This window comes from Hippopotamus amphibius, chromosome 1 (genome assembly GCF_030028045.1).
Source record: "Hippopotamus amphibius kiboko isolate mHipAmp2 chromosome 1, mHipAmp2.hap2, whole genome shotgun sequence".
Classification (NCBI taxonomy): domain Eukaryota; kingdom Metazoa; phylum Chordata; class Mammalia; order Artiodactyla; family Hippopotamidae; genus Hippopotamus; species Hippopotamus amphibius.
The window spans coordinates 28,715,522-28,741,968 of record NC_080186.1 but is presented as its reverse complement, the minus strand read 5'-3'; the positions used below and the strand labels follow the sequence as shown (position 1 = coordinate 28,741,968).

The 26,447-nt window shown below is 56.5% G+C and overlaps 2 protein-coding genes across 10 annotated transcripts in view; one reads left to right on the top strand and one right to left on the bottom strand.

The window, feature by feature from the left end:
* Window positions 1–88: 88 nt before the first annotated feature.
* On the bottom strand, window positions 89–21,811 carry MAP7D1 (MAP7 domain containing 1). Of its 9 annotated transcripts, none has more exons than XM_057705284.1 (18): window positions 21,466–21,805; window positions 9,164–9,511; window positions 8,912–8,980; window positions 8,157–8,320; window positions 7,368–7,482; window positions 5,824–5,934; window positions 4,485–4,607; window positions 4,234–4,388; window positions 3,995–4,137; window positions 2,794–3,146; window positions 2,354–2,531; window positions 2,131–2,269; window positions 1,939–2,043; window positions 1,601–1,654; window positions 1,364–1,409; window positions 1,182–1,278; window positions 871–1,064; window positions 89–685 (listed from the first exon to the last, which is right to left on the bottom strand). In XM_057705284.1, the coding sequence occupies exons 1-18, from the start codon at window positions 21,509–21,511 to the stop codon at window positions 675–677; spliced, it is 2,451 nt and encodes an 816-aa protein (XP_057561267.1). In that variant the 5' UTR covers window positions 21,512–21,805; the 3' UTR covers window positions 89–674. The 9 variants fall into 9 exon arrangements, 7 of the variants coding, with proteins under 7 accessions (XP_057561267.1, XP_057561277.1, XP_057561248.1 ...); XM_057705294.1 differs by having other exon boundaries at window positions 1,364–1,406; window positions 21,466–21,803; XM_057705265.1 differs by having other exon boundaries at window positions 4,234–4,607; window positions 21,466–21,806.
* Window positions 20,986–26,447, top strand: part of TRAPPC3 (trafficking protein particle complex subunit 3) — a 20,011-nt gene continuing 14,549 nt past the window's right edge. Inside the window, exon 1 of the mRNA XM_057705359.1 lies at window positions 20,986–21,164. Coding sequence (XP_057561342.1) covers window positions 21,132–21,164 — 33 coding nt within the window. The 5' untranslated portion in view covers window positions 20,986–21,131. The remainder of the gene's footprint in view (window positions 21,165–26,447) is intronic.

Below are 26,447 nucleotides of genomic sequence, written 5' to 3'. Positions count from 1 at the left end.
CTAGGACTGGTACCAGGTAGGGATGGATATCCGCGGGCCCCTGGCTCCTCAAGTTCTTCTTAGAACTCAGCCCCAAGGAGAGACAGGACTGGCAGAATTATTCTCACTTTATTTCTGGAGAAATTTGATCAGATGCAATAACACTGATTCCAGGCGAGGGCAGGGGGCATCGGTACCCCTAAAGCAACCAGTATCCTGTGGCCCAAGGTGCCCCCCATCCCCAGACCTGGGTTCCCCCTCAGTTACAGTTAAATAGAGGGAGGAAGATCTCCCTAGGGAGTCTTGGGAGGGTCTGCCTCCTGCACCCGCCCCCTCCACGCAGAGGAGTCTGAGCACAAGCTATTTACAGTATTCACATCCACTGTACCCCACCAAACCAAGGCAAATACTACAGGTGGCCTTTCCCCATGGGAGGAGGCCAGAGAGGCTGTGAGTGTATGTGTGTGTATGCGGGGGTGTCCGCGCGTGTGAGCACACGAATGCACTGAGGGGCAGGGTCTGGCTCCAGCCAAAGAGACATCAGTCTATAAGGTGCAGATTAAAAATAACAGAGAGGACCCAACCCCCAGGGGCCCAGGCCACTTCCGGCTTTGTTCTGTCTCTTTCTCTTCCAGACATCCTGGTAGATGATGCAGAGGTGCCCTCATAGCGGTGCCTGGATCCAAGGCAACCCCTTAAAGGACTTCTGGGGAGAGAGCAGGAGGGGAGACAGTCAGGGAAAACCAGGCTCCAAGCCTAGGCGGCTGGGGGTCTTCAGGGCAGAGCTTGAGAGGGCGTCTGGCAGAGCTAGGAGAGGAGAGGGCACGGCTGAGGAGGCCAGGGAAGGCTGCTGGGAGATAAGATGTGGGTCCAGGAGACAGGGAAACCTACCTGTGACCTGCGGGGGCTGCACCACAGCTTTCTTGAGGAAGGCTTCTGCCTCTGCGAAGGGCAGGAGTGCCTCTGGAGTTCGGCCCAGACTCTTGTCCCCAGAGGGTCCCTTCGGGGAGAAGCCATTCTCCTGGTGCGCTGGGAGAGGCTGCAGGCCATTCACCAGGGACCCCGCTGACTCCTTGTTTGGCAGGCTGTGGGTGCACAGGCCAGCACTCAGGCACCTCCCATCGTAGGACAGCCCAGGTACCCCACAGCTCCAGCCTGAACCTGCCTCCCTGCTCAGGGCCCCTGGGGTCGGGAACTGGTACCTCCACTGAGGCTCCTGGGGGGCCAGCTCCTCTTTCTGCACAGACTCCTTTTGCAGCCCGGAGGGCCGAGCCTCCACGGCTTTCACAGGGTCTATCCCTGGGAAGGAATGGCCATCAGTTAGGGGCCAGTGAGAGGATGAGGTTTGAGGATCGGGATGGAAACAAGGGGAAGAGGCCCTTACCTGAGCTGGAATTGTTGGCCTTTGCCTCCTTTCTGTCCTGCTTCTGCTTGAAGAGGAAGAGCAGTCAGGCTCAAGGAGATATCTGGCCCCACCCCACTGCGCTGCAGAATTCTCTCCGCAGCGCAGACCCTAAGCAGCCTCCCGGAAAGCCTCCCTCCTTCACCCTGGATGCCTTTCCCCAACCTCCTTTCCTCACCGGGCCGCCACTCCCAACACCGCTTTTGCGGGCATCCTGACCTTGGTTTCAGCAGCTTCTGACTTCCGAGTCCTCTTCATGATTTCCTCCAGGCGCTGTTTGGAAGCCCCACACCAGTGAGGCCCGAGCCCGGCCCTAATCCTCACCCTCCCACCAGCCCGCCCCGGTGCTGGAGTTTCAAGGCCCTCCCAGCTCGCATCAGTTCTTTCCAAGCCAGGAAGCCGACCTCGCCCCAACTCCTCGTCCTACCCGCTACAAGTTCAAAGCAGGCCCACGTGCCAGCCCCACGAGCCCCTCTAACCGAGGCCAGAGCCCTGGAGCTGGCCCCGCCTACTAGGACCAAGCCCCGCCCACGGGACCCGCCGGCCGCTCTGCGCACCTTTTTCCGCTCTTGCCTCTCCTGCTCCTCCCGCTGGAAGTGCTTTTCCCGCTCCAGACGCTGCCGCTCCGCCTCTTCTCGGGACCGAGCTTCGGCCTCCTCTTTCTGCCAAAGACCCCCAGGGGCTTTAGGCCGCCGGCCCCCCGCGGTCCCACCCGGCCGGCCCCCGGCCGGCCCCGGCCCGCCGGGCACCTGCTTCTGCAGCCGCTCCTGCTCCGCCTGCTCCGCCTGCGCCTTCTCCCGGGCCTCCTGCTCCTCCCGCCTCCGGGCCTCGGCCTCCCGCTCTGCCCGGGCCTCGGCCTCCCGAGCCAGCTGCTCCTCTCGCATTCGCCTGAGGGGCAGAGGAGACTCAGGCTGATCCCCAGCGCCTTCCCCCGCGCCTGCGCAGGCCCCGCGGCCCCGAGGGCGTGCTCACTTGTCGCGTTCCGCCTGCAGCCTCCGCTCCTGCTCCTCGCGCTCCCGCTGCTCCCGGGCCTGGCGCCGCTTCTCGGCCAGGAGCCGAGTGGCCTCTTCTCGGTCCGTCGTGCCAGCCATGGGTTTGCTAGGGGTCACCGGGGGAGCGGGGGCTGGGGGTGAGGTCAAGACTGCTGTATCTGGAGTAGGATCCAGGACCCGGAGTCAGCACACACCAGCACAGGCACCTCCATCACCCCTGCATGCCCCCGTGCCTCCTGGACCTCAGGGCGACCCAGGCGGCTCGCCCACCCAACTCCTGCCATCAACTCATAACAGTGAGGTCCTCCTCTCTGACAGGAGCCTCCTTTTTCAAACACCCAAACCCCAGGCATCTCTGGCAGCCCACACCTCTGACCACCTCCCCATCACGGGCAAAGCTGGCTTCTCCGCCCTGCCCACCTTTTGGCCTCTTCTCTCCGTGCCCATCTGCAGGGATCTCTGTGGGCTGCTCCTTCTGGGGCTGGGCTGGCGTGGGTGATGGCACAGGCGAGGGTGCTGGTGAGGCTGGGGCTGCGGGCTCCTTCTCGTCACTGGCCTTGCCCTTGCTCTGGTTCTTGTCCTCAGGCCCCACCACACTGGGGCTCTCCTTTGCCTCATCCTTCCTCCGAACCCGCCCCTTGGGTGATGCAATGGTGCCTCGGGGGGATGGTGGTTTGGGGGGCAGAGCATGACCTGGCCCTGGGCTGAGGCAGGGAGAGGCAGGCCTGTGCCAGGATGTGGAGGGAGAGGATGGCCGGGCCTTGGATTTGGGACTGAGAGAAAAAAGAAGAGTTAGAACTTGAGGGCACAATGTCCACATACATACGTACGCACTTTGAGCACGTCACTTCCTCAGGGAAGTGTCCTCCCCAGGCTGGGTCACCACCTGCACCTTACGTGCTCTCACAGAAACACATAATTTCCTTTTAGGGCTTCCCTGGTGGCACAGTGGTTAAGAATCTGCCTGTCAATGCAGGGGACACAGGTTCAAGCCCTGGTCTGGGAAGATCCCACATGCCACGGAGCTACTAAGCCCGTGCTCCACAACTATAGAGCCCACGTGCTACAGCTACTGAAGCCCACGTGCCTAGAGCTGGTGCTCCACAACAAGAGAAGCCACTGCCATCAGAAGCCTGTGCACCACAACGAAGAGTAGCCCCTGCTCTCCACTAGAGAAAGCCCGTGCGCAGCAACGAAGACCCAACACAGCCAATAAAGAATTAATTAATTAAAAAAAAATTTCCTTTTAGAGCATATATCCCAGTTTGTAATTACATATTCATTTGTGATTCTTTGAGGAACGTCTGTTTCCCCAGTAGCCAGTAAGAGTAATAAAAGCAAGAACTAGGCCTGTTTAGCTGGCGGAAATGTCCTCAACACCCAGAACAGTACCTGGCAGGACCCTTCATGCACCCAGCAGGTATTTGTTGCATGCTTACCAGATGCCAGGCACTGTTCTAGGGGACAAGGTACTTTAATGATCAAAACACTCCAAAAAAAGAAAAAAAATCTGCCCTCAAGGAGCTTTCCCTCTAGAGATGGGTGCCTAACACATATTTGTGAATGAATGGCTGGCTGGCCGACCGGCCATACACAGGCCCTGCCCCACCGCCCTGCCCACCTAAACTCCGCGTTGCCAGCGGAGAGGCGCGGGCGTGGAGAGGCAGGCAGAGACTGGCGCTTCTTGAGGCTGCGCTCCCGGGCCAGGGCACTCTTCTCCTTCTCGTTTTCACGCTCCTTGTCCTTCTTCTCCTTTCTCTGCACCTGGGGAGGAGGGTTAAGGAGAGAGGGGGAGCGGAGGTCAGAGGCGCCCGCGCTGCCCAGGACGGGATCCCTGTCCCCACCTGTGCGGCCGCTCACCGGTGAGGCCTCGGGCCGGAGGCGGGCCGGGGCGGGGCTGCCCCCAGCGTTGACCTTGCGGCGCTCCCCGGCGGGGGCGCAGCGGTGCCCGCTTCGCGGGGCGCTGCACGGCGTCAGGGGGCTGGCGGAGGCCGAGCGCGGGCACACGGGCACGGCTGCGGAGGGATGAGTGCGGTCGGGGCGCGGCCCACTCGCGGGGCTGGCCCCTGTCCCGCCCCTCGGCGGGGCTCTCCCGGGACCGCGGCCCCTACCCTGGTCCCGGCCGTTTCGGGGCAGTGTGACGGCACTGCGACTCCGTGCCAGGAAGGAGAGGGTGGGCGTCATCAGACGGTCCACGATGCTGCTCTCCCATGGGCTCAGCTGCAGGCTGCGATCTAGGGGGAGATGCGGGGAGAAGCGGGTTACCGCAGGGCCAGAGTGGGCAGGCAGAGACACCCGGAGACGGCCGGGTACCCGCCCCATGCAGAGCTCAGGGAGTCTCCTCCCCCAGGAGGACTCTCCCCTCAGTCATGGGGGTTACAGTTGTCCGCCCTGGGGTCTGACCTCCACTGCAGACCCAGGCAGCAAGACAATTCCCATGGCAATGTCCTGCATGGCTAGAGGCTCCCCTTCTACCACTCTCCCCAGGTAAAAGGGCTCTGCACTGTGGGTATAGAGAGGAGCCACCTAAGGTCGGTGGCAGACCCAACGGCCCACACTTCCACGTCCCACTGTAGGGCCCTGCTCCTCCTGCTCTTGCAGGGCTGGCCTGGGCACATGCCCCCACAGAGCTGGGACAGTGGGAGTCCTTGTGCTCCTCTGACTGAGGAGAGGCCCAGCTTTTGTGCATCCCATGCCAGGGAGAGGCTCCTAGGGGGCCTGGCTGCCCTAGGCCACCCTGCTCTGTCCGCTCAGCTGCTGGGTTATTTTTAAGCTTCAGTCAGGTGGGGTTGGTAACAGCAGCTGATTTGGTTGCTAGGCAACAGAGCAACCAAATAAAAGCTGGAGAAACTTATAAATAACTCCTACCATGGCCCCTTCACATGTGAGCACCAGGGCATGGTGGGAACGCAGGGGCTGTGCTACTCTGGTTGGCCACAACTCTGGAGCCAGCCAAGGCCGTGGCTGGGGCTCCGAAGGCAGAGAAGGCAGGGTTGCATGGGCCCTCCAGGGTGGAAGCAGAGTAAGAGGGCTCCTCCACACACAGCACCCAGGCTTGTCGGGTACTCGGGGGCAAGGCCACCTGCCTAAGGCTGGCCTAGGCCAGCTGGCTGTGGTTGGAGATGAGGCTGCCTGCCCGTTCCCACCCTCCACCGCCAATCCCACCCCACCCCCACCTGCTCTTGAGGCCCCAGCCAGGCTCTCTGCCTGCTGGGTCACTGCCCTTTGTCTCCTTTTTCTCCTCCCCTGTGGGGCACACCTCTGTTCTCAGGGCCCAGACCCAAATGCCGGCTCCCCCGAGGGGTGCAGAGCCCCAAATGGGGTCGAGTGGGGATGGAGACCTGGGGTGTGGGAGGGCTCCTGGGACCTGGGGTTCTTGCTGAGCTCTGGAGAAGGCTTGGTGGGGACTACAGGGAGCTCTGGAGGGAGGAGGGCTGGGCCTTCTCTTACTTCTACTGGGGGAGTTCCAGAGCGTGGCAGAGGACTTTGAGAGCCGCTTGTTGATTATAGAGTCCACGTGTTTGGGCAGGTTTACTGCCGACACGGAGCACCTGCTCCCACCTGGAGGGGAAAACACATGGCATTAGGGCCGGGCCGGACGGGAGCCAGGGGGGGCACTGAGGCCTTCCATGCAGGATGCTCTGCGGGCAGGGTGGGACAGGGAGGAGTGGGCAGGCTAGGAAGGGGGGGAGGAGGCAGACTTGACTCTGGGAGGAAGGGGGGGTGGGTAGGTGACCAGAGACAACCTGGATTGGGGGAGCCGACGGAAAAGGAACAGAGGAAGGAGATGGAGTAAAACTAGAGAAACTACAGCCTTCCTGGCCAGGAAGTCATTCCCTAGGGCTGGGCGCTGCAACCCCTCCCCCACAACCACCCAGCGTTGGCACTTGCTGACACTGCCCAGCCAAGGCATTATGGCTACAACACCCACGGTACCGGGACAAATGCAGAGATGTTCCTAAACAGAAGAACCCACGGTCAAAGTCACTCACACAAATCCACATATTCACAGGGACACACAAAGACAAAGACATGCAGGCATGGGCACAGAGAGTGGTAGGTACTTCCACATGCACGCGCGTGGGCAGACATGCACAGATACAGAAACAAAAACATCAGCAGAAAAAGGGTCAGGCCCAGATGCACACAGGCACAAATACATCAAAGCAACTTAATCATATTTATAACAGCTAACAGTTGTTGGATGCTTACCATGTACCAGGCACTGTGCTGGGCACCACACACATGTTACCACATTTGATCCTCCCCAACATCTACCTACAACCTCGGAGGCAAGTAGTACCGTTATCCCCATTTTACAGATGAAGAAAGAGAGACAGCAAGACGTCAGAGGTCACACCGCAAGTGCCAGAGCTGGGATCCTGACCCAATTCCATCTGACTTGGGAACCCACACCGAGGTACACAAGGCCACAAACACACCAAGGCAAACACATATGAAGACACACAACGCACGGATCTATAAGCATATACACCAAAGATGCACAATGAGAAATACTGAATCTTGCCATTACATAAAGACATCCAAACACAGCGGTACATACATGCCAGCAAAAAGTCAGACCAAATCCGTGATGGCCCTATGTGAAGAAAACTCAGAGACAAAAATCTACCTTCCAAGACAGGTACATAAGAGGGTGATAGTTTTCTTTAAATATCTAGTGTCCGTGGTCTTTTATGTGTCATTGACTAATAGTAACTGACAGGCGCAGAGAAGGCTCATCTAAAATGACAGAGGCTTGAAGAGCAAACCAAAGAAGAGACTCCACCTCTGACTTGATAGTGGAAGTCCTCGGGAAGGACTTGCTCTTACAGACTTGGGTTCACAGATCATTCCAGAAGACGCAAGTCACACGAAGCGAAGCATACCTGCTACAGGGAGCTGCCAGCTCCTTGCACTGAAGCTGCTCCCTTCCCCCACCTCTCAGGCCCCAGCCACCCCCTCCTGCCCCCCAGCCCCTCTGGCCCACTCACTGGTCTTACGTCCTGGGGAGCCGTGGTGCAGGGCCCCTGCCCAGGACCAGCGCTGCTGCCGGATTTCAGCCCACGTCTTCTTCACTGAGCGCTGGATGGCTGCTTCGTAGCGCTCCTGGTGGGGAGGGGGCAGAGGAGAGAGGTCCGGGCTCAGGATCATTCCTTCTAGCTGGGAGAAAGGCCCGCTCTCTCCCGGGACAATGCCTCCCCACCCCTGGAAGGTTTCCCTGACTCATGGCAGGTAACCAGGGTGACCAAGTCCTTGCTATGATTAAAGACAGTTTGCAGCAGATCCCTTTCAACTTGTTCTTGGGGAGCTTTTCACTGTTCTTGACTCATTTCCTGAGCGTATGAGCTGTTTCTTTGAGGACGGTGTGGGACTCTCCCTGCCTGGGACTCCCTGGCAGGCCACTGGCACCGAGGGTCCTGACCTTGGGGCTATGCTTGCTTTCAGCCTGAGGCCCCAGGCAGAGCCAGGCCTCCTTTTCCTTTATTTCTTCATAGCGCTCAAGCCAGGGTTCTCCTCACTAGGAGCTCACTTACCACACTCACACAGACACATCTCTGCACACCTGCACACACACACATTTGGGGCACATACATACACGTGCACTGACAGCACACGGTTAAAGGTGCTCCCCTGGAATGTACAGACTCAAGCATGTCTGCATAGATGCCCAGATGGGGTACCTACCCACGGAACACAACCGCAGGTGCGAACACAGAAGTGCATACACACTGAGCCAGCGTGCAGATGTGTGTGCCCGTCGGAATTCAGCGCGAACGCACCTTGTTCTTCTCCAGTTTCTGCCGCTGCCGCTCCTCCAGGGCCGCCCGGCGTTGCTCGGCTTTGAGCCGCTGCTCCTCCAGCCGCCTGCGGCGCTCCTGGAGCTGCTTCTCCCGCAGCGCCTTGGCCTTCTCCTCCTTCTCCAGCCACACCGCCTTCTTGGCCGCTGTGGGGAAAGGAGCCCCAGGGGGTGTGAGTGGTCCTGCAGCGCCCGGCCCAGCAAGCGTCTCCAGGTGGCTGTGCCTGTTCCTCCGGCCCTGGGTGGGTCTTCCCCCTGCCTGCTTGGTGGGGAGGTGCCTCTGCTCTCAGACCTCCCCCTCAAATCGAAGAGTATCCTGAAGATGGGTTGAGGCCTCAGAATAAAGGCTTCCCCAACGGGAGGCCTGTTTCTCCCCCACTGGCCTCATGGTCTCTGGGCGCCGAAGAAGAAATGAGCTCTTTAGTGCCAGATCCCTGACTGACTTTGGGGTCAGCTGTACAGATACCCACGTGTTGTGATTAAGAGCATGAGATTCGGGGTGATGTGAGGCTTCTGGGTGTGAACCTCAGCTACTCCACTAGCTGTGTGGCTTAGGCAAAGGATTTCATCTTTCTAACCCTCTGTTTTCCCATCCTCAAAGTGGGTGGAGGGTTAAGCAGGATAAGTGCACTGCTCTTAGCACAGTGCACATGTCTGTTCCAGAAGCTGGTAGGGTTAGCAGCGGGATGTCGATGGTGGCAACGCTGAAGAAGATGCTACCACTGCCCACTCACTCACCCAGGTACTTGGCCCGCTCTTCCCGCCGCTCCTTTGCCAGCTTGTGTCTCTCTCCTGCCTTCTTTACATCTTAATAGAGGGAAGAAGAGACTTAGGTCAAGAGGCTCCCCTCAAAGGGCAGTCCGCCTCAGGGCCCTCCCCCCAGGCCTCACCCCCATGCCTTTTCTCGTCTCCTCCAGGGCAGAGGAGACTCCCTCTGGGGGCATCGTCCCGGGCTGGGACTGGGCCCAGGACTAGGAACATCACACGTACCGTGCTTGGCGGGAGGGCTGTCGGAGGCTGGCACTGCTGTTGGGGATGGCTGGCTGCTCCTTCGAGGAGGCCTGGCATCCCGTGGGCCTGTGGCTGGTGGGGTGGGTTCTCTGACCTTCACTTCTGAGAAAGGGGACTCTTCCTGCTGGGGGGCTGGCCTAGGCCCTACCAGCTCTGGAGGGCTCTCTGGTTCCAGTGGGAGCTGCTTTGGGCTAGCGGTGTTCTTCATGGCGGGAGGGGTGTCTGGGGGAGTGTCGGGCACCAGGGCTGACATCTGTGGTGGCGGCGGCGGGGAGGGGTCACCTTCTGGAGAAGGTCTTGGCTCTGGAGGGGTCCTGGCTGCCACAGCTGGAAGACCAACACAAGAGAGGAGAGGAGGTCAGATAGAACATCTGTGCCATCAATCCAACATGAAGCTCTCTCCCTTGTCCAGCTGATACTCATTCATTCATACGTGTCTGAGTTGCTTCTATGTGCCAGGCCCTGTCCTGGATACTAATGATATAATGGTGAGAAAATGGAGCCCACACTCTAGCAGGCAGACAGGCAGATAGCTGGGCAATTAAAGTATAGAATGAGTACTATGTCTGGGGTAGCAAAGCAGAGATGGATAACCTATTTGGGGGGGGAGGCGCTTCCTGCAGACGTCATAGCCAAGCTGAGGTCCAGGATGGGCTGGAGTTGGCAAACCAAAGAAGAGAGCCTTCTGGCAGAGCATTTGCAAAGGGCCTGAAGGGAGCGGGGTGTATCGGAAAAGCTGAGAAGTTTGTAGTAGTTATTAGTGCACCAAATGGTAATGATTGGTTTCCACATCTGCCTCCCTCACCTTTCTGCTTTACCTTGGGGTCACGGTGCACCCATCCCAAGGCCTCGTGCTCAGAGGGCGCCAGTGCTGGGCAGACCAGAAGGAAGAACACAAGCACGGCACAGCGGAATGCCCATGCGGAATCCCCAGAAGGGTAGGCAACCGGCTACATCCACTTTGTCATCTTTTTTTCTTTCCCAACCACCCTCAGATTTCTTTTTTTGAGACACTGACATTTCAGGGTCCCTGTAAAAGACACCAAAGTGCCAAGTAAGGAAGCTACATGATTTGGTGTATACCTGTCCATGCACACATGTGAGTGCAGGTACACTACAGGGCAACTGAAAGACAGGCTTGGGAGTTAGTTGGATGAGGGCTTGATTCTGACTTTACCACCCCAAGACAGAAAGAGAGGGCCTGATCCCCAGCAGGTAACCTTGGGCAAGCCACTCAATCGCTCTAAGCCTTAGTTTTTCATGTCTGTAAAATGGGGACTATAAGCCCAAGGTGGTAGAGATGTCAGTGAAGTTCCCGGAACAATTCCTGCGCCAGCAAACAACACTTCCCTCTCTTTTCCCGTGGGTTTTATGAAGCTGCCAAAGAGAAGCCCCAGCACGGTGAGCCCTGGTGCCATCTACTGCTGCCCCTGGGCACTGAGGGGACTGGTGGGGACACAGCCACTGCCTGAGCTGAGGGATCAGAGCCACGGTCCATGGAAAGGTCAATCTGAGGAAGCATTTTTTGCTCTCACCAGGTGCCCCCACCACACAGGGTCCTCTGCTCTGGGAATGGTGGCCCTCTCAGGAAGTGACAAACTCCCCATCCCTGTGGGTGACAGCGTGTGTGCAGGGAGAGGACACTCCCAAGGAATTAGCTTTGGAACTCTGGGAACCCTTTTCAGGGAGACGGGTGTCCAGTGGGCTCTGGAGAAAGCAGACTGCTTGACTATCTGGCCTCCCCGCTAACTGTGTGACCTTGGGCTAGTTACTGGCCCTCTCTGTGCCGTAGCTCTCCTTCCATAAAATGCAGACAGTAGGACAGTGATGAGTGTTAGTGAAAATAACCACGAACCTGTACATATTTCTGAAGGGCTTCCTATGTTGAGAGAATTTCACACATATTAGTTTTAATCCTTATGACAATTTTTATGAAGGAGGCACTATAAACACTTCTTTTAGATTAAGGAGGAAAGTAAAGCAAAAAGAGGTTAAGTAATAGTTTGAGGTCACTAAGCTGGGAAGTGAAGGAGCCTGGACTTGAACCCAGTGGTGGCCACCAGAGCCCATGCTCTTAGCGCCATACCCTCCTGCCTCTGTGTAAGGCAGTATGGGGTAACACATGTTACACAATGAAATTATGTGAGGCTCACACTATTTCCGCCTCATTCCTGCTTCCTGGCCTCTAGGCAAGAGTCCTAGCTAAGGCCCTTTCTCCCCAGTGGTCCCTCCAACTCTGCCAGCCCCTAGGGCTCACAACAGTCCACCCAGCTCTCCCCAGACCAGCTCCAAAAGGCGGCCTGGTCACTGCTAGTCGACTTCCCAGCCACCTACAAACTCCTTTCCAATTCCAGTGGGCAAAAAAAAAACTCGTGGCAACCATTTAGTGAGTGCTTGTTACACACCGAGAGCTGAGCTGGGCCCTTTGCGTCCCCATCCTGCATCTTCACATGAGCTCTGAGAGGCAGAGATTCTTATCCCCATTTGACAGATGAGACTATCAAAGCTTATCCCACTAAGTGATTTGTCCAGAAGCCAGATTTTAACCCAGGACCGTCTGGGGCCAAAGGGCCTAGGTACGTACGTATCAATACAAAGCTTGAAGGCTGAGGGTGAGGCCTGTTTATTGCCATCCTCCTAGCACCTATACGTGCCACAGGTGTTGCAAGGAAAACTGGTAGGCGAGTGTTTGTCCACACCTAGAAAAATCACACCCACCAGGCAAGACAGTGAATTTCCAACTCGCTTCTGACTATCTGTGTGAAGGGAATCTCGGAGGAAGTAAAGTGATGAGGCCTGGAAGGGCCTGCCTCTGGGCATCAGATGCAGCAGGATGGAAAGGTCTTAGGCTTCAGAGTCAGACAGGCCTGCGTGGGGAATCCCAGCTCTGCGGTGGGACCTTGAACAGGCCCTGAACCTGTCTGAGCCTCAGTTTTCTCAGGTTGGGGCCTATGGTGTTGGGACCTACAGTGAGTAGGTACATCATCTCTGGCACCTGGCAGGGGCTCAGTAAGCTGCACCTGCCTGGAAGAATTGGTCCACTTCTCCCCATCTCTGCCACAAGAGCCCATTTGAGTCAGGCCTTCACCTCCCCTGCTCCATGACACTGCTCTTCTCAAGGTCACCGATGACCTCCACGTTGCTAAGTCAGCAGCCATGTCCCGGTCTTCATCCTGCTAACCTATCAGCCGCATGTGACACGGTTGATCCCTCGGTGCTCCTTGAACACCTTCTTCACTTGGCTCTGAAGACAACACACTCTCCTGGTTTTCCTTCGACTTGCTGGCTGTGACTTCTCAGGCTTCTTTACTGGTCTCTCCTTAACTTCCTAACCTCTTAGCACTGGAGCGCCCCAGGGCTCAGTGAAGACCTCATCTCTTTTCAGTCTACACATACTCCCTTGGTGATCTCATCCAGACTCCTGGCTTTAAATACCATCGCTCTGCGGCTGACAACCAAATTTGTACCTCCAGCCCAGACGTCTCCCTTGAGTGCCAGTTTCGCTCATGTAACTCCCTACTTGACACCCTTGGGTGTCTTAACGATGCCCCAAATTTAACATCCAAAACTGCGCTCCTGATCTTTCTCCCCCAAACCCTGCTCCTCTTCCAGTTTTCCCCATCTCAGTCGGTGGCAACCCAGTCCTTCCAGTTTCTCAGGCCAAAAATCTTGGAGTCATTTTAGAGTCTTTTCTTGTCTCACACCTCACATCTAATGTCTCAGAAAATCTTTTCAGCCCCACGTGCCCAGTATATCTGAATCCAATCACTTCTATCTCCACTTCTGTTATCCCGGTCCAGCCACTATCATCTCTCATAAAAGACTCCCTGCTGCCATTCTTTGCTCCCCTTTGATCTTTTCTCATCACAGTAGCAGAATGATTCTGCTCAAGAATAAGTCAGATGGGGAGTTCCCTGGTTGCCTAGTGGTTAGGACTCTGGGCTTTCAGTGCCGTGGCCCGGGTTCAATCCCTGGTCGGGGAACGGACAAAATCCTCCAAAGACGCCCCACCTCAAGGGAGGAAAAACCAAAGGCATCACAATGGCCTCCGAGGCCCCTCCAGATCCTCGCTCTCCAGCCCATTACCTCCTGGCCTCCTCTCCTCCTCTTCTCCCCCTGCTCCATCTCTTCCGGCCACCGTTCCTTATTTGCGCCAGGCACGCTCCTGCCTCGGGGCTTTGTCCTGCTACTCTCTCTGCCCGAATTCTCTGCCCCCAGATCCTGTATCCTCACTCCCTCGCCTCCTCCAGGTCTTTACCTGAATGTCACTTCTCAGTTGAGCCTTCCCTGACCCGCTCTTTAAAACAACAAAATGTAGTTGAAGTCTCCCTCCCCTTTCCAACTGAATTCTTTTTCCTTCCAACTCTGTTTTTGTAGTAAGCGTAAGCACCACTTTAACACTGCCTCCCAGCCTCCAGGAGGTGATCTCCATGAGGGCACACATTTTTGTCTGCTTTGTTTAGCTGTTCTATCTCTAAGGCCAACAGCGTCTGGCACACAGGTGCTCCACAGCTATTTGTTGAATGAATATATCAATGAGCTCCACCCTGGCAGATACCAACAGCACCTCTCTTCCCTGGATGACTGCAGACTCCCCCCACTGCCCTATGCACACCCTTTCCCACCCTGCTCGTCACTGAGCAGCCAAAGTAATTGTTTCCAAATGCAAATCTGGCCATGGTACTCTTCCCTGCTTGAAGCTTCACAGTGACTTATTGTTCTGAAGGGAAAGACAAAATTCTTGAACCCAGGCTGCAAGTCTGGTGTAGTCGGAGGCTCCTGTCTCCTTCCCCCACACCTCTGGAGTCCCCTCCTTTGCTCCCCTGCTCCCCTGCTCCCCACTAGCTCTCTACACTCCAGCCACACTGGCCTTTTAATTCTTGTAGCTTTGCATGCTGCCTCTGCCATAGGGCCTTTGCATATGCTCATTCCCCTCCCTCTTTTCTTATTTAATTCCCATTCACCCTTCAGACTTTCACTTAGGCATCATTTCCTCAGGGAAGCCTTCCCTGGTCTCCCAGGACAGAATGAATTTCTTCATTATATATAGTCATGGCTTCATGTGCCTCTTGTTTGGAACACTGCAACTGTTACAATTTTAAACTTCCTTGTTTGGTTTTTTGTTACTGTCAGCCTCCCCCTAAGGGCTGGGCCACATCTGCTCTGCTTGCCACTGCATCACCAGCAGCTACTGTGGTGCCCAGTACGTGGAGACAGTCACGAAATGCTGCTGAATGAGAATAAAGTGCTGTACTAGGAAGCCACCCTTGCCTAAAGCAGGTGCACAGAGAAGGAGATTTTTACTCTAATAATGAGCAAATCCATGTGGCAGTGTATTGCAAAGGTATAAACACTTGAAAGGAAGCAAAGCAACTCCATCTAAATTGAGTTTGGGCAGCTTCCTGGACTAAGGTACTCAGGGAGAAGTTAATAAAAATAATAATGTGTGTTGACTCCAGCAGTTCAACAGGAAAAACTTCTCAAGAGGCAAATAGCATGTTTGGAACTCTTCTTCTGACCTGGTGGACTACTGACCCTGAATACAAATATTTTCCCCAGAATTATGCCAACCCTGGTGAAATGTCATTGGGACAGTGCTATTTGGAACAAATCATGTGAAGCCAAATTAATTTCTTGGTTAATTATCTATACGGTATGGTTAAACCAATATCTGATTATTCCCACTTTCAATCGTCAAATGTGATCCTTCAGCTGCCTCACTTTATTTTATTTTTGTCTGTGTCAAATTGGGAGGTTTTATTTTGCTATGTTGATATCTACCAGAAGTATTTGTTAAGAACTGGATAGCGACAGATAGTTTGTATTTATTTCTTGGCACAAAGAGCATTAGCAGGGCAAAGGTGCAGGAGCTGGCTGCAGGGTCAATAAGTCTAGTCTTCTCAAAAAACCCAAGAGAGACTGCAGAAAGATCGCGGCCAAGTTTCTCGGAGGGCCTGTCACATGTCTCAGGGTGCTTATTCCCCATCTCCACCCTCTGGGCGCTGGCAGTCTTTTCCTCTCATCCCTCCCTCCTCCCACCCCAACAACTGCTCCTGGGCCAAAACTCCTCTCATAATACTGATAACTCAGTCTGCCCTTTTTGTCTGCCTGCTGCCCCTGCAAGAGCTGATGGAGAGAATCCTTTTTGCAGCCTAGAGCCCATATAGGACCTGCCCAGCACAAAGGAGGAATTCTGTGTCTGTTTAATGAACACCTGGATGGATGGATGGATGGATGGATGCACTGTGGATAATATAGTAAAACCCCAAGCTGCTCCAAAGTCTAGCCTCTCTAACCCTAAATGTCTTTACGGTATCAGAGCCTTGTGTGTGCTCTGCCGGCTCCTAAGCCCAGGAAGGGAAACAAAACTAATTTACTGAAGCCCTACATCACACCATCTCATCCATTCCCTTATCTCATCTAGTTCTTCTTCTAGCCCCGAAGGGAAAGTCTACGGAGGGCCCTGTTCCCCAGCTGAGAACACTTACACAGACAGGTTAAGTGAACTGCTCACGTCAGTGTCAGAAGTAGGATTGGGCCCAAGGCTGTCTGATGACAAAACCCTTATGTCACACTGTTTCTGGTGGGTGTCACATCACCCCTCCCCAAGGCTCCTGCCTGTTCCCCGAAGAGGGAAGTGATTCAGTGGTTCCCCCGGGGAGGTTTCCCCCATGAAGATGAAGGGTGCAGGTGGGGCAGGCAGGCACTGAGCTCAGAGGACAGGAATGCAGGGAAGGCAGGCTCCTGCCCAGGCTGGCCACCGGGAGCCAAGAAATGGGGCACCTGAGCAGGGGTGGGGGCGAGTGGCCCTCCTCCAGGAGGCAGAGCAAGGGAGTGCCCAGGGGAGGGGCTGCACAGACAGCAGAGGTCAGCACCTTTAGCCAGAGCCCTCCTGGCTCTCGCAGCAGCTCCTTAGGTGGCAGCGCTGGACCAGACAAATGAAGACGGGGCGGCCAACAGAATGGCAAAGGCGCGCGCGTGCGCGCGCGCACACACACACACACACACACGCACACACACACGCGCGCACACACACACACACACACACAGAGTACACACTGCAGAGAGAGAGATCCAGACAATGTGGACAGAGTCCGCACACTGGTGACAGGCAAGACACATTCTTTTCTCTCTATCTCCTGTTACATACAGAAAACAGACTCACTGGGATTCAGAAATCTACACGCACACACACACACACAGACACAAACACACACACAGAGTCAGGCCCCGCCTCCGAGGCACAGACAAAAACCTCAGAGATTCATACAGCACTCATGCACATGATGTCCCAGTATATTTACACAGCCTCATCCAGGTCACTTCAGCCCTGCCCATCTGGGCACTCCTTTACCTGGGCCCAGGGAAAGTCCAGTTAACAGCAGCAACAGCTAATCCTGTGTCAGGCACAGCTGAACACCTTAACACTTCCGTCCTTTTCACCTTCACCACAGTCCTATGAGGTCGCTATTATTATCCTACTTGACAAATGAAATACATTCAGAGAGATTAAGACACTTGCTTAAGTCACACAGCTGGGTCTGGGACTCCAATCAGGGTGACAGTCTGTACCTTCACTCTGCTACCCAAAGAGGGCAGCCTCCTGGGTTTCCTCTCCTGAGAGATCTGGGCTGGGAGGATGTGGGTGGGCAGGAAGGACAAACCCTGGAAGATGCCTGATCGTGGGGCTGGGACAGAGGGGACCCTTAGGGGGCAGCATTACTCCCGGCCGGGACAAAGCTGAGCCAGCTCTGAAGGGGAGTGAACTAGGAGAGGGGCAGCCTGCTCCAGTGGCCCTAGGAACCTGGGCCACAGGCCCTTCACAGCAGGGCGCTGGGGCCAGGCCGTGGGCCTCTGTGGGTGATACAGCCGGGATCCCATCTGAGACTGCAGATCTGAGGAGCTCTCTGGCCTGGTTGGTGGCCATTGTTCCCAGCCTCCAATCAGGAGCACCCACTTCCTGTTATTTTAGGCGGCAGGAAATGACCCCATCCCGCAGCCGGGGCCCTCCCTCAGCCCCAGCAGGGCTGCCCACGCTGGGGCCTAGAAGCTGAGGACAGAGGCCCAGCCTTAGGCCAAGGCCTGAGGATGGCCCACTGGCTGAACTGCCACCACTGCCTGAGTCCAGGGCCTCCTTCTGGTCCGACTTGCTCAGATTCCAACCTGGCAGGAGGGACAGGGGACCCAGGGCACTGCTGGTTCTACCCTCTGCCTGCCAGAGAAAAGATCACAGGGTCCCTAAGACCAAGATGCCCACAGAAGACTGGTCATGTAAGGATAGTGGCCCAGACTCTATCACCAGCTGGCTTGGCCATGATAATTCAGCATAGAGGTTTGGAGTACAGGCTTTAGAATCAGGTGGACCTGGGTTCAAATACTGCTTCTGCCAGAACCTAGCTGTGTGACTTTAAGCAAGTTATTTCCCTCTCTGAGCCTCATATATAAAATGAGGATATGGGACTTCCTTGGCGGTTCAGAGGTTAGCACGCAGGTTCGATTCTTGGTCAGGGAACTAAGATCCCACACGCGGCATCATGCAGCCAAAAACGAAAAAGAAAATTTGAAATAAGTAAGTAAATAAATAAATAAGTAAAATAAGGATAATACTAGTGCCTGCTGGGACAGTTTTGAGAATCAGTGAGACAATGCACAGGACATGCTAAGCACTATGCCTGGTGCAGAGATGGTCCTTAACAAATGGGAGTGGGAGATAAGCAGGATCATCCGCGGGAGTGGGGGGGGGGGCAGTCCTATTCTTGGCCCATACCTCCTCTTATAACTGGTGAGGCGCACTAGACACCAGGTTCTCTACCCCCTACCACACTCTCTGCTCCCCTCGGGGCAGAGCTGCAGCTGAGAGGTGATGGAGGAGATGCTGAAGGCTGTGCCCTGGGGTGCCAGGCAGAGCTGCCACTGCCAACAAAGCTGCATTATCTGGGCTGGCTCGTTGGCTGCCTCACTGGTCCCAAGGCCCAGTGGGGACCCAAGGACACGGATTTCAGCTGCTTGCGGCCAAACTCCCAACCTTGGTCAGACCTGATGCCTGCCCTGACTGCCCTCCAGAGCCACCACCCCAGCCTGGGCCCTGCTTTCAGCTCCCTCAGCTCTGCCCCACCGCCAGCTGATGCCCATCCCCAGGAGGAGGAGGGGGAGTGAACTGGCCTGGTGCCCTTTCCTCCTTATTTGCATACGCGTGACTGCACATTAGGAGCTCATTAGAGGCCTCATTATTGGGCCCCCCAGCCCAAGGAGGGACAGAAGTTGTCAGTGGGAGCTGCCAGCCAGGCTGGCTAATGCATGTAGAGAGGCGGCCCATCTTCTCCTCATCTATTCAGGTCCACCTCAAGTGCCTCCTCTGTGAAGTCCTCCACCAGCGGATTCCACCAACCACTGTATCACCATGATACCTGGGCTTCCTGGCAGTGAACACATAAGCCTCCCCCACTGGGCCAGGAGCTCCCCAAGGATAGAGACTCTGATTCACATCTCTGCCACCTGTACGGCCAGCACCGAGCTGGCACATGGCGGGCATCAGTATGGCTGCGCTGGATGGCTGCACCATCCCCTGGGTCTCTCTCCTATGGCCATTGCCCCACTCCAAGTACAGGGGCCCTCTGTTCCCCAGATGTACCCTGGCTCATGTCGGTCTAGAACTCACCTCCCCCTTGCTCTCTGGCCTAAATTTACCTCCTGAAGTTCTAATTAATTACATCTCCTCCTCTGGCCTCCGAAGGAATTAAAAATAATAACAACCAAAATAAATAGTGTTTAGTGAGCATTAACTATGTACCAGGGCCTATCCTAAGTGTTTTATGTGTTCCTCTAATTTAATGATCCCAATTTCTCTATGAGATAATTTCCAGCATTGTCATTTTATAGATGGGAAAATTTAAGACTTAAAGCAACTTACCTAAGGTTCCACAGTAGTTAAGTTATGAAGGGGAGACTGAAACTATTTGATTCCAGAGTCTACACTCTTAAGCAAACTGACTCCCAACTTCTGCCCCTGCTTCCCTCATATTTCATACCTCCCTGCTGGCACCAGGTCCAATGAGCAGAACTGCAATGATGGTAATAACACTGTATTGCAGGTGTCTGTGTGCAGGTTCCTTTAGGTACATCCTCTCTGACCCTCCCGTGAACCCCACAAGGTTGATAACACTGCCTCCATTTTCTAGGGGCATAAACTGTGGCCGGAGGAGGTTAAGTCACTTGCTCCAGTCCACACTTGTCCCCTACTCCATGCTGCTTCCTGTTAATGCTCAGTGTGCAGAGGGAACCTGAAGGGGGCAGGGATCACATCATATGCACTCAGTGTCTCAGACCCATGCCTCAAACTCTCACAGGGTGCATGTAGCGGGCACCACCTTTACTCCCTGGCAGCCCTTGACTCATAGGGGTCCTTGTCACCTTCAACTTCTCTCTTTGTTGGGGCCAGTCACTATCCTGACCCAGGTTCTCATGTAACTCCATCTAGGTCCCTGTGTGTAGAAGTCTTCCTAATCCAGGACCCTGTATGCAGGACCCACCCAGGACCCCACCCCCCCAATACAGCCAAGCATCCCACCCATGCCTTCATATTCAGTCCAGATATCCCACTCAAGTGCTCTGCTTACAAACCAGCCCTCATCTCTGGCCCAGTAATCACCACCATTCAGGCCCCAATGTACACACCAGTGCCAGAGACCCTCAGCTGCAGAGGGCCAGTAAGCAGATGGAACGGACCCAGGCAGAGCCAAGACAGACCAAAGTGCCATTGTTCCAGTACAGCCTACAAACCTCCTGAACCACACCAGTCTGAGAGCCTCCCCTCTGCCTCCTCCTGCTCCCACACCCACAGGGTCCCCTCCAAGCACCCACATTGGCATGGGGAGGAGCCCACCCACAACCAAGCAGCTCCACCTTATCCTGGGCTCTCCGCACCCACAGACACTGTTTCATCCTGGGCCCACGCCCCAGGGGGCAGGGAGGTGACAGGATTAGGCTCTAGGACTCTACGGAGGTGTGGGATTGGGGCCACCTCCCCCCTGAGTCAGTGGGAAAAGAACCTGGGTCCTCAGTAATCATGCTCTTCCCTCCCCTTCCAGGAAGAAAGAGAAAGAGAAATCCCTCCCTCCAATCCCAGGCCCAACCAGAAACCTGTCCCCACCCCCTCATCAGCTGCTCCCAGATCCGAATGGGATTTGCAGAAGTCCTGGGCACTGGTGGTTGGTGGGGTGAGGGGGGTGGAGAGAGCTTTGATGGTGCGGGACCTGGGGGGGGGGGGGGGAAGAGAGAGAGGGAGAGACTGTGTGTGTGTGTGTGTGTGTGTGTGTGTGTGTGTGTGTGTGTGTGTGTGTGTGTGTGTGTGTGTGTGTGTGTGTGTGTGTGTGTGTGTGTAAGGGGGGTTGGTATCAGAAGCCTCAGGCTGAGGAATGATGTGGCAGGTCCCTGGAGTGCCGGCCTCCAGCCTTCACCTCATTCTCCAGGGAAAGGCGCCCAGAGAGGCTGAGAAGGAAGGGGGCAGGGTAGGGAAGACGAATTTACTTCTGTCTCCTTCCTCCCGAAATCGGACTGGGTGGGCTCCAGAGCAGGCCTGGCTGCAGGGGAATCGGCCCACTCCCCAGCTCCCGCCCTCGCCCCACACAATGCCTCCTTCCCCTCCCCCTCGCCTTTATCCGGCGGGTTACTTGGCAGCCGCCGCTAGAGACCTCCCCCTCCCCTCCCTTCCCCTCCCCTCCCGGCCGGCCCGCAGCAGCAACAGGCCCTTTGCGCGGCAGCTGGAGGGATGGGGTGGGGGCGAGGTCTGGGCCAGGGCCTGGGCGTCGGGGGCGCCAGGGCCTAGGCTTCGGTATGCAAGGCTTCAGGCCTGAGAATCGGGACCCCTCGACACACACATTCAGGCTGGGGTCACACGTGCCCACCGGGCATGCGGAGGGGGACAGATGCCCCAGCTCAGTAGAAGAGGATGTTCGAGGCCTGGGGTGGATCAGGAAAGAGGGTAAGGGCAAAGAAGCCGAGGTGGCACTGGGCTGGGGCGGAAGGGTCACCAACAACTCCACATTGGGGTCCCCGCGGATCCCGGCGCCCAGGGCGTCCCAGCGCCCAGGATGGGGGAGGGGGCAGCTGTCAGAAGATGCGGCGGTGGCCCAGAGCCGCCGACGCCGCTGCAGCCTTTATTTTTAAACGTCCAAGTGGTCAGAGGGCGCGGCGGGGTAGGGGTCCCCGCCGAGTGGGCCGGCCTCATCCTCGGCCTTTCCGACGCCCCTCGATCCCCCTCTCTCATCTCGCCTCTGGCATACCTGGGGCTGCGCCGGCACCCGGTTCCGAACTTGAGCCGCTCTCCATGGCTGCGGCGTCACTGGGGGTGGGGTGGGGGTGGTCTTGGGGGGTCTCAGCGGCGACGGCGGCGGCGGCCAGCGGCCAGAGTAGGGGTCCCGCGGCGCATCACGCCCGGCCCGGCCCGGCGGGCAACGATTCGAAGGCGAGGGTAGCTTCGGGGTAGGTCGGGGCTGGCTCGGCTGGCGGCCTGCGGGCTCGGAGTCGCCGGCCGCCCAGTGTCTGTCGGCTCCGGCCGCGATCCTGTTCCCTGCCCGGCGCCGGCCCAGTCCCGGCCGCGGCCCAACCCTATTGTACCGCCCGGGCTGGGCCTGGCCTCGCTGCTGGCGCGTACCAAGTGCGACGCGGGGAGGGCCACCCCCGCAGCGCCCGGGGACCGAGCGGCCGCGCGCCCGCCCCGCCCAGCCCCGCCCCCGCCCTGGGGTGCGGGGCCTCGCGCCCAGGGACGCTCTCCTCCGGCCGCGGCAGAGGGGACGCCGGGGCTCCGGGAGGACGCGCGTCAAGCTGTCTCCCCCTGCGGCGGCGCGTTGGTATGCGCCGCAGCGCGAGGCGACTATGTAGGGAGCGCTCTGGTGACTCACCCGCCGCTAGGACTGGGGGGAGCAGGGAGAGCCGGGATAGGCGCCCCCAGTCCCACCTTGGAGCCTGGTAGCTCCGGCCCCGGAGGCAGCTTCAGGTCCTCATTCTCCCCCAAACCCACCTCAAACAAAATCTGCCCCGGGGGACGTTGGGAGATCTGAAGGAGGGTCACAAGGAGACCCCTAAAAGGGCTATGCTTTCTCTCCCCTGGTGCTGGCTGGGGTGGGGAGAGGCCCGGCCCGGGAGACTTGCCGCCGCCCTTCCTCCGTCATCCTATGGTTGGTGTCTTCCCTGCTCCTCTGGGGTAATTACAGACCTGCACCACCGATTTACCCAAGTCTCTAATCTGCTGGGTCTCTCCCGGCTCCAAACTGGGTGGTCCTGGCCCTGAACCTCCCCCAGCCCCATCAGACGACCCCTCCAATCTCCCCGAAAGGATTTTCTCCCCTGTGTCCTGTCGAAGGAGAGAGTGAGTCCTTTCTGACTCCTCTCCCCCAAGAAGTCCTGCTTCACAGCAGGGGGGGGGGGGGGGGGGGCGGAGTGGATCCCCCAATCCCCTTGCATGTGCCAGCTGAAGTGGGGCCCCAAGCCAAGTCAGGCCCAGCCTGGGCAGAGCAGGGGGGGGGGGGCGGGGGGGGGCTTGCTGGGAAGGTGGATCGATGATGGTGCTGCAGTGACTGACCAAGGGACAGAAGCAGCAGGCGCAGCTGAGCTCTGCCCGCCCCATCCCTGCCCTTTGTCCTGACCTCCCGAAGGTCCGTTGTTTAGTTCTCCATTGCCCAGAGATTAGGCCCAGTGATATGTTGTCCTCCTGTCCCCCTTCCTTTGAGCAGCTCCAGGGAGCAGTCATTTCAAGGGGGAGGGTTGGGAACAAAAGGGTCTGGATCTCAGGCAACCTGGGAGCAGACTGTCCTAGAAGGAGTGAGTAGCTGGGGGCCTGAACCTTCTTCAAGGGCTGGGGAGGGAATACTACCCTCCCCAGTCCAAAAACATTAGAAAAGGATGATGATAGAAGGCCTGTGACTGGAGCTGGTAACCTTGAGCTACTGTCTTAACTTTTAAGAAACCCAGTTTGCTCACGTATAAAATTAGGAAAATAATAACATGACGAGGTATCATGGGGTTAAATAAGGCAACACAGATGAAGTGCTTAGCACAGAGCCTGTCACATAGGAAGTGCTTCATAAATATGTATGAGAATGATGACGGGCATTCAAAAGTAAAAGCAGACTAAGATGAGGAGCAGATCCCCCATCTTTGTTGTCAGCCATCCCATCTGTAGGGCTAGGGTACCATGTGGATGGGTAGAGTTCAGGACTGTCCTTTGTGAGGTCAGAGACCTCAGGTCCTGCATTTTCCAGAGCTGACCAGGCCCACTCTGAGCCAGGTAGTGACTAGACTCAGAATTCATGAACAGAACCCAATAGGGGAGAGCCATCTGGGATGGTTCTTCCCTACCCCCACCCACAGTCTTGAGGATACAGTAGGGACAAAGACATATATAGGTGGGAATAGTGAGATACCCACAGTAGCTAGAGCTCAAGAACAGTAGAGGGGGAAATGGTACTTGAACATGAAGAGATAGGCCAGGGATGGCCTATACAGGAGGATTTGAATGCCAGTTGGCATCATGATCTACATAATGTAGATACTGGGGAGCCTCTGAAGGTTCTTCAGAAGGAGAAGAGTGAGCAATGCTTTAGAACTGGAAATCCTCCATTGCGTCTAATGATACGGGATTGACTTTGAGGAGCTCCCTGCAAAGAGACAGTGTATGGTATTAGCTTACTCAGTGGTTCTCAACCAGGGGCAATTTTGCTCCCCAGGGGACATTTGGCAATGTTTAGAGGCATCTGTGGTTGTCACAACCAGGGGTGTTACTGGCATCTAGCACTTAGACACCAAGAATGTTAACATCTTGCAATGCACAAGAACACCTCCTGAACAAAGAATCATCAGGCCCAAAATGTCAATGGTGCCAAGGTTGAAGAACCCTTTCCTAGACTGAGGGTGGAGGCATCTCCTCGCAAGATGCTAGTGGTGGGAACATCTGGGAGTTAGGCAACCTGATGGACAGTTCTCCTAGCTAGTCCCAGGAGGCTTCCTGCACACTTGAGAGGTCCACAGCGAGTCCTGGGAAGGTAACTGTGGGGAGCCAGGAGAGCACCAACATCCTGTGATTGATGCAGTCAGAGTAGACAGATGGAGTGGGCTCCTCTCCATTTGCCCTCTAACTGACCAGGATCCTTGGTGGATCCCAGGCCCCGGCAACTGATGGGGCTTAAAGTGGATATCTCTGAGTTTGGGTCTGGGTGAAAGTGCTCCATGTACCCCTCAAGTATCAGACATCCCAGAGAAGGAGCAAGCAGGGCACTTGCAACATCAGAGGGGCTGACAATGTCATGCCCTCTTCGGTGAGAGGCCGTGAACTCTGTGACATCCCCTGTTCCTTCCCTACTGCCCAGGGCAGTCCCCTCCCCCCTCCAGGGAAACAGACTTGAATGAGCTGTTAGTTTCACCATGAGGCTGGGCTGAGGCTAGGAGGCAGGTCACTGAATGGGGGTCAGATATATGTCCCCTTCCTGATCCCCCCAGGGGGAGAGCAGGAGCAAAAGCGTTTACAACCTCCTAGCTTTGGTGGGGCAGGGTCCAAGATGAACCTGATGGGGAGGTGAAGGAAATCACTGGCACATTTGACAAAGAGAGATGAATTGGGACCAAGGCCCTGGAGGCTGTCTCCACTCCTACACAAGTAGGAAGTAGGAGGGGCCTCATGGGGTGGGGGGGGGGGCAGCTTGAGAGAACAGATATCAGATTCTTATGCCCACCCTACCCCCAAGGCACTGCCCCAAGAAGGGGTCTCTAACCCAGACCAGTCTGCTCGGGAGCTACTGTAGCCTCCAGGGCCCACTCCCTTGGGTTGGGGGTGGGCACACCCTCAAGGGCAATGTTTACACCAGCTGCAATAAAGCCTCCCTCCCTCTAGCTCTTGCAGAGGGGAAGTAACCGAGAGGGATTGGAGGGGGAGGAACTCAGAACATTTTGGGTTCTTGGGAGGGGGGTCTAGAGCCCCCATTAGAGATGGGAAGCTGTCCCTGCTGCATTCCTTTCCTGGGAGAAGGAGACGTGAGGAGGGTAGAGCGGGAGGGGGTGCCTGGTGTTCTGGCCCCTTAGGGGTGGTGGAGAGGGATTGGGAGTTGGGAATGAGAGCCCTTGAAGAAGTCATTAAGGAGCCAGGAGGAGACCCTCTAGATTAGCCTGAGATGGATCCCACCCCCACCCTCAATTCAGGACTGGTGACTCGTTGAGGAGGAGTCCCAAAGAAAAAGACGCCAAAAGGAGGAATCACGGAGAGAGAGGAAGACTCTCAGACGTTGTAAGATGGGCAGGGAGAGGCTCCACCTTCAGTCTCTCCGGATCCACCCTGCCTCACAGCAGGCTGGGTGGGGTGGAGCGGCTGGCTGTGACTGTGACTCAGGTTTCTGTGGGCAGCCAAGGGCAGCCGGCAGGGAGGAGCCCAGACCGACAGACAGGCCAGCCAACTGCAGCTTTCACCTCAGCTGTCCTCTCTCCTGGGAATGCAGGAGGTTCTTCTCTAGCTTTGCTGGCCTCCAGGGCTAGCCCACTCCTGCTTCCTCATCCCCACCCCCAACCGACCCTCCTGTTCCTTCCCAGAACCTTCAGCCAAGGCACTGACACAGGAGGGAGAGTCAAAGGTCGCTACCTCTAGGGAGGCCCCAGAATGTCTGTGCCACAGGGGGAAGAGTATAATAATGATGAGTCCCGCACCCAGAGGGACAGACTGGGGGAATCTTGGGTATTGGCTTTCAGGCTGAGCAGCCTGCCCTCCCCGCCCCCCCCCCCCCTCCCCAAGCCTTCCCCAGCCAGGACGGCTCCTGTCTGGGGCAGGCTGGTTGTCATGGTGAAGGCTAGGGGCTAGAATGCAGCTGCTGCAGAGTCAGGCTACCAGGCCTAAGTGAGGAGAGGGTGCTCAGGGACTCCCAGCCCACGCCTCTCAGAATTGACCAGCCAGGGAGGGAAGGCTGGAGCTGAGACCAAAGAGCTATGGCCAGGGACTGTAGGACTTCCCCTTGGTGATGGGTGAGGGTGTGGCCAGCACATTCCCCTGGTATTTCTGGGGCCTGTTTGCTGGGCTGTGTTTTTAGAGAGTGGCTGGAAGAAAGGGAATGCACATTTACTTTGTGCCAAGTGCCTGCATACATGTCTCACCAATCTTCACAACAACTGAGAGAGCTCCAGCAATTTGCCTAAAATGGCAAAGCTGGGATTAAAATCCACGACTGGCTGCTACCAACGCCGGTGATCTTTCTTTTCTGGGAACTAGGCTGTGTACTTGTTCTAGGGG

Coding starts and splice junctions, on each gene's coding strand:
- MAP7D1 (XM_057705265.1), bottom strand. CDS start 21,511: ATGGAGAGCGGCTCAAGTTCGGAACCGGGTGCCGGCGCAGCCCCAG. Junction 1,655..1,938: donor AGAGGCAAGAGCGGAAAAAG/GTGCGCAGAGCG, acceptor GCTTCCAAACAG/CGCCTGGAGGAAATCATGAA. Junction 1,410..1,600: donor CAGAAGCTGCTGAAACCAAG/GTCAGGATGCCC, acceptor TTCCTCTTCAAG/CAGAAGCAGGACAGAAAGGA.